At 43.4% G+C, this 11,098-nt stretch overlaps 1 protein-coding gene across 1 annotated transcript; it reads right to left on the bottom strand.

The window, feature by feature from the left end:
* Positions 1-1,229: 1,229 nt before the first annotated feature.
* On the bottom strand, positions 1,230-11,098 carry LOC306938148 (solute carrier family 22 member 13; the record flags this gene model as incomplete). The annotated part of the gene is made up of 11 exons (XM_079522168.1): positions 1,230-1,374; positions 3,007-3,219; positions 3,561-3,669; positions 4,377-4,588; positions 5,232-5,338; positions 5,542-5,656; positions 6,151-6,319; positions 6,835-6,989; positions 8,058-8,161; positions 9,117-9,246; positions 10,884-11,098. 11 exons carry the CDS (start codon positions 11,096-11,098, stop codon positions 1,302-1,304), a joined length of 1,602 nt encoding a protein of 533 aa, XP_079378294.1. The 3' UTR covers positions 1,230-1,301.

Below are 11,098 nucleotides of genomic sequence, written 5' to 3' on the forward strand. Positions count from 1 at the left end.
GGAAGTAGTTGGTTTCTGAACTATAGTTGCTTACTTGATTAAATGTATGGTCATTGCATTGTGCAGCAATGGTTCGTGTTCCCCTAAACTTAACCCATTTTGACCTGAGATCAGATTCTAAAAATGTCTTCTACATCCTGACAGTTTTCTGAAAAAGCTATGTTTCTATGTCAGTCGTTCTTCGAGTTTTCAAAAATAGCAGACCTACAAGCTCGTAGCGCGCCACTCGGTGGCGCGCTATGAGCTTGTAGATCTGCTATTTTTCAATAGCTAAAGCATAACATAATGCTAACACCAAAAGGGGTCCCCGCCCAAAATGGGTTTGCACACACACTGATACAGTGAAATAATATAAGAGCAACACCAATCAAAACATGACCCATACGAAATTGTTACATTAGTTGTTGAATGACTAAGAATAGCTCAAATGTATCCATTATAAACACTTGACTGTTAAGTGATATGATGCAGCCTTTCACAGATCCGAGTCTAATGGCTAGGATATTTTGTACAGCTTTGGAAGCCATATCCTAATTAGACACTACAGGCTACAGCAACATTAATGACTATGTTATGAATAAGCCATAATGAAAAAAGGTACCTAGTAGTACATCATGCAATGCAATCTCATTTTGATTTGTTTTATTTCTCTGGGAGTATAAGCAAGCATTTTCCTGGACAGTACAGCAAAGATGCATGGATAGTACAATATATTGGTTACATCACTGAGGAGAGATGCCGGTAGCAGTCTGTAGTTGGCGGTAGTATATATTGTGAAATATTGAGTTTACAAAAACAATTTACCCTGTTTCTTTTTAAATGATGTTGATGTGTTCTATTTTTTCATTCACTACTGTTTATCCTGGTGTACTGTATGTGTTTACCTGCTTCGAAAGACTGTTTAGGCGGGTGTTTCACCATCTGATGAGGTCCTAGAGGTCCCTAGGGCAGTGCGTGTGTGTGTGTGTAGTAGTGGCAGCAACATGTCTTCTGTGGCTATGGCTGGTGATGTGTAGACTACTGGCAGTGTCCTGGTCAACTCCAATGATTGGAGCCAGTCAGTCAAATGGACTGACTGGCTATTGACTATTTGTGTGCAAGGGTGATTTTGACTTGGATAATTTCTGCACTACGAATTGCAGTTGTTTCGTTACATTGCAAATCATTAGTGTCGACTGTGCTTTAGGCTTACATAGATGGGGCTCATAAGTCGTAAGACTTTTAAAAAAAAATATCAGTTCTGAGTTGAAATTTCATAGTAAATGTTCTGTGTGTGATAAAGGTGAGCATGAGTCATTTTGTCAGGATTGAGGCGCGAAACATTCCAACTCCTGCCCCTCTGTGCTGCTTTCTGGGCTCTCCTTCGGAATTGACCTGAGGAAGACAAAGGAAAAAACACTTATGTACTGTATGAGCTTTATTACTTAGCAATACAGTTAGTGTACAGTTAGTGGAGGCTTTTCTATTGGAACCACAGTTAAAGGAGCATTCAGTGATTTGGAAAACCACCCAGTCCGCCCCGGTAACAAAATGTGCACATGCACGCTCTACAGTGGGGGGAAGTGCAACAGGCCAACAGCATGTGCACCAAGGCCCGCCCCCACTCGATCATGATTGGAGGAAGGCCCCACTCATCCTGATTGAATGAAGGTTTTGCCACCCGCCACCAAAACTGAAACTAGGGTTTTTTGACCCCAGGGGCTCACTGGGGACAGGGAGGAACTCCTTATATGGTCAGCACACTCTATAGTAGGGAGGATTATCCAGAAAAAAAGAAAAAATAAGTGATATTTGAATTAAGTCAAATCACTGAATATACCTTTAAGTATAGAGACTCAAGATTGAGTCACAAGCCACATAGTTGACAGGTGAGTTTAAGGGATGGGATTGTTAACCACATGGACCCTATTCTGGGCATATCACAATAGGCGAACATTTGGCAAAAATATACGTACAAGCTCATCAATGGGCTGTTGCTGTTTCACATACAGCAACTTCTAAATTTTAAGTGGTTATGTCATGCTGGCCTGGCACATGAGCAGACGGAAAGCTTCTCATCAGGGGTTAAGTGGTTCATCTCAGCCAACCGACCAAGACTTGATAAACACTTGCAAAACGTTGATGTTAGGAACCTGGATATTGCAAGGGCACTTGTGTTTCTATTTAGAACTTTGCATCATTCTTTTGCAATTTAGTAACTTATTTAGTAATTTGCATTTCTCTAATGAATTATGTCTAATTCCATGTACCAGGCAATCTTTTGTATAAAGCCCAATTTAAGCAGTCTTGTAGTCGTGCAAATAGCGAAAGTAGCCACTGTACATGTACAAGCTCACAGCATGTGGCATCATGGCAAGTGGTGAGTCACAAAATATGACGATGTCTGACAATATCCACGCCAGAGTTATACTGGTTATACTGTACAGTATTGTTTTTGGCAGCAAATTTTGATTTTAGTTTTAGTCATAGTCTCTTAAATAGTTTATTTAGTTTTAGTCACCTGGAATGTTTTAGTGTTAGTCTAGTTTTAGTCGACTAAATGTCATAAGATTTTAGTTGACTAAATCTACAGTTGATTTAGTCGACTAAAATGTATTTTGGTGCCATCATGATGACTGATTTTACACTTGCTGAAAATAGCCGATCTACAAGCTCACGACGATTTAGTCGACTAAAATGTATTTTGGTGGGCCTTGATGCCATCGTGATGACTGATTTTACACTTGCTGAAAATAGCCGATCTACAAGCTCACGATGCATTGTGAGCTTGTAGATCTGCTATTTTCAGCATGCAACCAAGTGTAAAATTACTTATACTGGATCTCTTGTCCACTAGTCTAGTTTTTAGATGTTGACGAAATTGTCAATACATTTAGTCTTAGTTTTAGTCATCATAGCTTAGTTTTCATTTAGTTTCCATTTAGTTTTCGTCAGTGAAAAAAGATAGTCGACGGACATTTTTCGTCTTAGTTTTAGTCGACAAAAACAACCCTGTGGTCATAGTACCTGGTGTCCCACTTCTCTACGTCCTCCACTGTGTCCGGAAGAGGCCTGCCAGCGGTTTCAGGCAGTGCCAGAGCTAGCACAGCGCCAAGCAGTGGGGAAGTTCCAAAGATGACCAGGGGTATGGTGGGGCTGTGGTTGTGAAGAATATTGATCATGGGGGCCAAAATGCCACCCGTCCTTGCAAACATCGAGGCTACGCCTATTCCTGTTTGCCTGAGAGCGCACATGGGGAGAATGTGGGCAAAAGCTCCGTGAGACTTGACGAGAATGGTTTACAGAATCAACGTTGTTGTCACATCACAGGTTTACAGGTGCAAAGAAGAGGGTGAAATTAGATTTTGTGCTTGCTCCATGTTTGTATTTTTCAGAAAGGAAAACAAAAGTGGTGGTGGGGGTCAAAGGGAGAGGAAGGAGAGAACTAAATCAAAGATATAAGGCGCGAAAAAATGAAATCGAAACGCATCGGCAGGTCCACATAGAATGGTAGTCCACTCCACATAGGGGGCAAAACTGTTATGTGCTTGTTTGAGAAGGCGACACAAACGCAGCCTTACCGCAGCACTGTGGGAAAGATCTCTGCCGTATATACATAGACTGCAGAAAAGGAGGATGTTATACCGAACTTCCCTGCCATGGCGAGACCAGCCATGATGTGAGGGTGATCTAGACGGAGAGGTAAAGAGTGAGAGTTGGAGGGTGGCACAACAGAAAGGCATATCAGACAAATGATGTGTTAACCACATTGACTCTCAGATGGAGAGTCTGGCAGACAGAACACCGGACTCTTCATTTGTTTGCCCTCGGGTCTGCTTTCTGTTTGAAACATTACGCATGCACCTTTAGAGGAGGTAAGAATTTATTCTAGCATTGGAAGAAATATTCCAAGGATGGATTAGAAGGAGCGTGAGTTTTACACAGAATGCAGTCACACAGACTGCATCCAGACAGTAGATTCACGAAGATGCCAAAAGCCCCTGGGCCGGTAATATTTGCAGGGCCCCCATAGCGCGCGTCCACGTGACATTTTTTTCCGTGTTTTTTATCATCTTTTTAACCTAGATTTAACAACATTAACAGCCAATGAAGGGCCCCAGGAGCCCTTTTCAGGGCGTCAAACCTAGTACCTCAAGGTCCAATTTCCCTGAAGGGCCACTGAGAGCCAAGGGCCACTGGCCCAATGGATAATTTGTCCCTGCGCGTGCCTCTGCGGCAAGTGGAAGCCGCGCACGAGCGTCATTTTCCATCCATCAGCTGTTTAAAAATGCTTTTTAAAATGCAATTAATTATTTCAAAACCAGGAAGAGACGCCTGCCTCTTGCGGCTTTTGGCATCTTCGTGACTCCACTGTGTGGAAGCACCCATAGACAGACCTTCAGGAATAGTGAGCATGAGCAGGCAGGCGACACCTCCCATGGCCATAAAGCCACTCTGTGAGAAGCGCCGGCTCCACGGCAGGACGAGGAGGACCAAAGAACGGGCAGGAATTTCAATGAGTCCGAACACAAACTGGGTCAGGTAGAGATTCGTCCCTAGCTTGGACACTCCTAGAGACAGGCCGTAATACACCAGCACGTTCACAAACCTTGTGAGAGAGGGGTAAAAGAGCGTTAATGATTGAAGGGAGCATGAGGGATTAAGGAAAAACTGAGATGTAGGCCCTAGATTTGATTAAGTTTCTACTCCAATGCAGATTTGTTGCGTGAGGGTCGCTTGCGAAAAATTACTGATCTGAAAGCTCTACTTGTAGAACAGTTCGTTTTGGCAGGAGTATAAATTGTCACATCCTGTATATTATGTGTATTTCTTTCTATACAGTATACTGTAATATATCCATATACATAGATCTGTCTGTCACTATATGTATTTCTGGGTAGCTACTAGCTTGGTGTATCCAGTGGCTCAGTCGATACAGCACTCGCCTTTGGACCACAAGGTTCTGTCTGGGTTAGATTCCAGGCCTCACCAACTCAGCATGTCGGTAGCATGGCTTGAGTAACTAAGACATGTGGTAAGTAGGAGTCTAGCTTATTGAAAGGCAGACAGACACCCTCACTGCTCGGCTGATACCAAAAAGAAGCCACTCCGACCTTACTTACAAAATGAAGCAGTGTAAAACTAGTGTCTATAATAGTATCTGTCAGACCAACAGGTTCACACATTGGCAGGTGGTCGTGAGTACTTGTGGATGAAGCATGCATGTATGTATGCGGCGCACACACATTTACCAGATGTAAATCAAGATGAGAGTCCTCTTCCTCATTTGAGGTGTTCGTACAAGATCTGCAGCAGAGTGGCTCCGCTTTTCTTGTCTTTCCATCTCACACTTTTCTGCCTGATGTGCATGCATGCAGGTCCAGGCACACACATGCACAGAAAAGAAGTTGAAAATGTCATGAGGTTTAGCTATAATTTATTTCCAACAGGCATTATATCACATACAGCTTATAGAGTGTGAGAGTGTTAACAAGTGTGTTGATATTTGCCTGTAGAATAAATAGTCAACAAACAAGTCTAATGTAATAAGCAGTCAGACACCTGTATGGCGGGAGGTAAGACACGGCCATTGACTAGAGCTGCCTTGCGCAGGAGAATCATGGCTTCCTCTGTCCTGTTGTTGGCCAACAACCACCTGGCAGACTGAGGGAGCACCCTGACATCAAACAGGGACAGATGGAAAGAAGGAAGGAAAGATGAAAGAATGGGTTGAGGAATGAGGATGTCAGAAGTAAGTGGAGGGGCAAAGATCAAAGACAAGGGGAAAGGAGAGCTATTTATTATCATGTAAACTCATGTTCTTTCCTAGCCAATATATATATAGAATGTATCAGATATCTGCAATGCAATCGGTTGTATTAGTATATCTTATACTCATTTGTTGTGGGAATGTGTGGGTGCCTGTATTGTATGTGGCTTTGCTCACTGCCACAGACCAATGTTGATACTTGTCTGCTGTGCACCGTCGCCCAAATTCTATTCAACCATGCAGTTGAGGTGTATGTGTGTGTGTGTGTGTGTGTGTGTGTGTGTGTGGGGTTGACAGATTAACTCTCTGGCCTGAACAAAATGCAAAGTGACAATGCAAATCAAGAGTGAGTGACTGACTGTCTGAGCGACTGTTGGAGAGCGTTGAATTGAAATCCTCACCATATGTAAAACATGAGAAGGAAGCCTGGTGCTGATATAGCCAACTGTAACATTCTCCAGTCTCGTATCAGGTACGCTAGACCTGCTAGCAGCATGTAACCCAGTCCAAAGGCATAGTCGGTGAATATGCCAGCTAACATACGCCTCTGTGTGCTCGCCCACTCAGTACCTAATATGGGGAGCGGAGGGCAGAGAAGCAGTGCAGGGTTTGACAGCAGAGGAGAGGATGGGAGATGAGAGGGGAGGATGTGTAGGAATGGGGACAAGAGGCAACGTGATAGTTTTAAATTGAGGCAATGCTTGAAGCGTGCAGGTACAGGAACGAGTGAGAAGGGTTCAGTTTGTGTTCTGGGTTGGACAAACTTGCCAAAAGAAAAAAATAGCGTGGCGTTTTCCAGCTTTGTCTAATTGAGGGGCGCTAGCCATTCCTATGCACGGCTTTGTGTTTATGTCTGTTAGCACGGAATGTGTTTGTAGCCCGGATATGATTTGATTTGCTGATGGATGATGATGTATGATGATAAGAGCGCCCATCACTTCACACAAGTGTGATTTTTTTAATATATTGTATGGCAGAAAATAGCTCAATTGATTCGTTTTGTGGATTGATATATTGCATCGATCTTCATTTCAAACTGTATATACCATTGGACTGTGCATGTGTCTCCAGCTATATGCATGTACCAAGTACGAAGGCGTTGATGATGACTCCTGATATGGTGGTGCCCACAACGAATCGTAGTGTCACATAGATGGGGAAGTTGGGAGCGAAAGACGCAGCTACTCCAAACACTGTCTGAAGGGCCAGCGACAGCAGCAGGGTAAAGCGACGGCCATACCTAGTACGGAAAGCAAAAGGGTCGACATGAGAATAGACGAGTACTACATGACATAGACGAGTACTACACATGAACATTGTTGTAATTGTTCTCGTTTGGGAGTGCGCATAATGGCAATGCATCAACTGGAGAATTGGATAGGTCTAAACCTTGGACTTTATACTTTAAACTATTAAACGTATACAGCTTTACAGATGAGAATGAGATTCAGGTCTCCTATAACAGTGGTTTCCAAACTTTTTCATGTCAAGGACCCCCAAATGGACACTAATTAGACCCCCATTTGAAGAGATATGCCAGGGACCCCCATAAGAGAAGATTTTTTTTACGGCTCTAGCAGTGATTCTCAACCCGTTTCATTTCAAGGACCCCAGTTTGACATGAATTAGGCTACGGACCCCCATTTAATGGCATTTCTATCTCTGAGACCCCAATTTATATTGTAAAATCTATGTTAACACAACTAGCACCGGGATTTCTTTCAAAATAACAGCTCGGGTGCCGCGCAGATATGGAAGCTTTTACTCTGGGAGAAACCGGGAGAAATACTTGTGCTTGCTTACCTCGCTATCGTTACGATAAAGTTGCTGAATAATCCCTCGCGTTCATATTTTGAACGAGAGGCATGTTGGAAGTAAAAAATGAAGAGCTTAGTATATCCATCTGGTCAAAACCACGGAGAGTTCCCTAGATTAGCAGATACGAGGCATTCTTTGGTGCAGAAGGAGAGGCCAACTCACTAAAAAAAAATCTGAATATTTCTCTCTCGTTTGATATCAATGAAAATGTGCTAGGACTAGCAACCCGTCGGTTGGATTAGTTATGACGTTCCCACACGTTCGTACAGTCTAAATGGGTTAAGGAATAGAAAACCTGCAGTTTCTATTAGCTTGGATTCCCCATCGATGATGTCACTGGTGGACGGGTTTCTGAACTGCCCACAGCCTTCCCATGAGACACCGACCGAGTAGCAATTATATGAAGATATAGGTTGTGGTCCTTTAAGTACAGTATACAGCCCTATGTAGATCTAAGATTCTACGTGAACATAGAGTGAGTATACTGTACCTGTCAGCCATGGCTCCAAACACTACAGCTCCCACCAACAAGCCAGACATATAGATGGACGAACCAAGACTGTTCAGCCAGGCCCTGTCACACACCAAGTCCCACTGCATGGTCCACCAGAGGAAAGATATGTAATAATAATGGATTTTATTTATAACGCACTTTACATTCTCAAAGTGCTACAGCAAATGAGTAAAAACAGAAGAAACAACACACCATTAAAAACATCTAATAGAACGGGAACATTTTTAAAACATAACGGCAAGGCTATAAAAATGATTTAGCAAAAAGGAAAGTTTTTAGTCCTCTCTTGAAACTGTCGACCGACTGTGGGGCTCTCAGGTGGGCGGGGAGAGTGTTCCACAGTTCACCCATGGTGCGTAGATTAGTCTTTATGGGTTTGAGGATGTAATAGACATGAATTCATATTGGAGGACCCTGATGAGTGTTTGGTTTCCCCAAACACTCACTTAAGACCTTTCTAAAGCCCAAACCACACCAAAGGGTGGAGACGGGATGAGAGGGTTTTAGCGGGCGTCCCAGCGGTGTGATATGTCCTGTTGCACGTCGACCCAAGTGATTCAACTGGTTCAATTCAATAGCCGAAACCACACCAATGGGTCACCATGCAACTCCTCGCAACCGTTTGGACCCAAGGAGTTGCATGGCGACCCTTTGGTGTGGTGATGCATGCATGTGTACAGCAAAGTCTTAACATATCCCTGCTTATAGGCCTACTTAGTCGAATAATAACTTCAGACTAATGCCGCAGCCAATTTTAAATCTATAAAATCCTTGTGCTTGTGTAGTTTCATTAAATCATTCCCTCTTTTGCAGCTGCTGGTTTGCATAGTTATCACATGTTCATTCATTCATGATGTGAGTGATCATAAAACATTCCTGATGAAGACCCGGAGGGGCCCGTAGGGGTCGAAACATTGATTCCTGAACATGTATTCCTAATTAAGTACTGGGAGCTTAACAACGGTGTGCGGAGTGCGGACATCCTACCTTCTTTCTGATCATAAAACATAAATAATTCTAAAAGAAATAGCCTACCTCAGTGACGGTGGTGCTCTGGAATATAACTTTGCTATACACCCATCCATGCTGACACAGCGAGCGGGCAGTTTGGTTCTCTTGTAACAGGGCGTCCGTGGAGAAGCAGGATGAGTCCGCTTGTGGGTTGCTGACGTTCAGGCTGACCAGTTGTGGAAAAAGTAGTAGTAGGCTGCTCAGATTTATTTATTCTTATTTTTTAATCTAAATCATAACAGTTTTCTGAAAAACCTGTTTCTATGTCAGTGGTTCTCAAACTATTTAATGTCAAGGATCCCCAAAATGTTATGTAATTGGCAGCCGACCCCCATCTGAAAATACGTTGTTCCAGGGATCCCCCAGAACCAAATATTTGAGTTAAAAACGTTAGCTGTGAAAGATATATTTAAAGATTTGCGCCACATTTTCACGAATTTTCAAAAATAGCTGATCTACAAGCCTCAGGTCTAAATGGGCTAAAAGTAGCAATATCACAATACTCTCTTAAAAGTAATTGCACAAAACTGTACACCTGCAATATTAAAGTAAAGTAAAAGTTGTACTAAGCTACTGTAGGCCAATTACTTATAATCTTGGGGGTCCTTGACATGAAAATGTTTGAGAACGACTGACATAGAAACATGGGTTTTTCAGAAAACTGTCAGGATTTAGAAGACATTTGTAGAATCGTTCCCAGGTACTTAAGTCAAATGTACGTGGTTACAGCCAATGGGTCCCAGGAGCCCTTGTCGGGCCTCAAACCATAGAGTAATAAAAGGATAGAGACCGAACCGGAGCGTTAGCCCCCCCACCCTCCCCCCTATTCATTTTGATGGAAGTTGCTCAGTGGCGTTTTGAAGCACCCGGAAGACTGCCGGAAGTACAATTATAACTCAATGGCTCGAGTGAGCGGAAGTTAAGCCCGGGCCTCAAATTTGACGCCCGGGATGACACACGTTACGCACATGACATCACTGAACGTCCGTCCACCTCCATGAACGTGCTGAAGTTCCACTTTTCGCCAGTAGGTAGTGGCAGCTTCAACGTTGGATAGCCTTACTGGGGGCTTGCCTCAAACCCAGTACAGCGCGGTCCAGTTTCCCTGAAGGGCCCCTGAGAGTCAAGGGCCCCTGGGCCACCGGCCCAATCAATGGAAAATTTGGCCATGTGTGGAACGCCCTACCAACAGCCATTAAGACATGTGAATCCCTTCCCTTGACTCCTTCAAAACCGCTCTCAAAGAGCACCTATAGGACGGCTGCAATTTGAAACTGGCCCCTGGCCTGTAAATTAAGTCTGAGCACCTCCCCCCACCCCTTTCTCCCTTTCTCCCCTTACTTTCTTTAATGATGATTTCCTGTTTTGTTTTTTTAATATAATATTTGTAGTTTTTTCTTTAAATGTTCTGATGAATTGAAAAAGGTGGACGGTGGACCCTGTTGTAACTTAAGTTTAGTGCTTTATACAAAGTAGGCAGTTTTTGTATTGACAGTTTTTGAGTGGTGTAAACCACTCCTACAACTGGCTTTGTTAGTTTACGTGTTCGTACCAAATTAGTTTACGTGTCTGTTCGTACCAAAAAATGAGCATGGTTGCTATGGTCACCCAGTTCACACGGGTGTGATTTCATTACGTCAGACATTACGTCAGACCACAGTTGATCAGTCTATATAAGACCTTACACCACTCAGTTCACACGGGTGTGATTTTTGTATTGACTTTTGGCTTTTCGTTTGAAATGTATACCCATTCTACATACTGTGAAATAAAAATGTCAATGAATCAAACCTTCCACCACTGAGGCTGACGGTCACGGTGGGCAGCAGGGCGGACAGGTTGCCGTCGGGCTTCTCCCGGCAGTGGTGAGGCGGCGTGGCTCCGGTGAAGATGCTCACCATCATGTGGAAAGCGAGAAGGGCCTGAGGTAGACAGATCCAAACGTACAGAATCTTCTGGTATTTCCCAAACCCTCCGACCTCTTCTAGGATCTGGTCGAAATTCAT

Source organism: Electrona antarctica (assembly GCF_951216825.1).
Source record: "Electrona antarctica genome assembly, chromosome: 15".
Classification (NCBI taxonomy): Eukaryota; Metazoa; Chordata; class Actinopteri; order Myctophiformes; family Myctophidae; genus Electrona; species Electrona antarctica.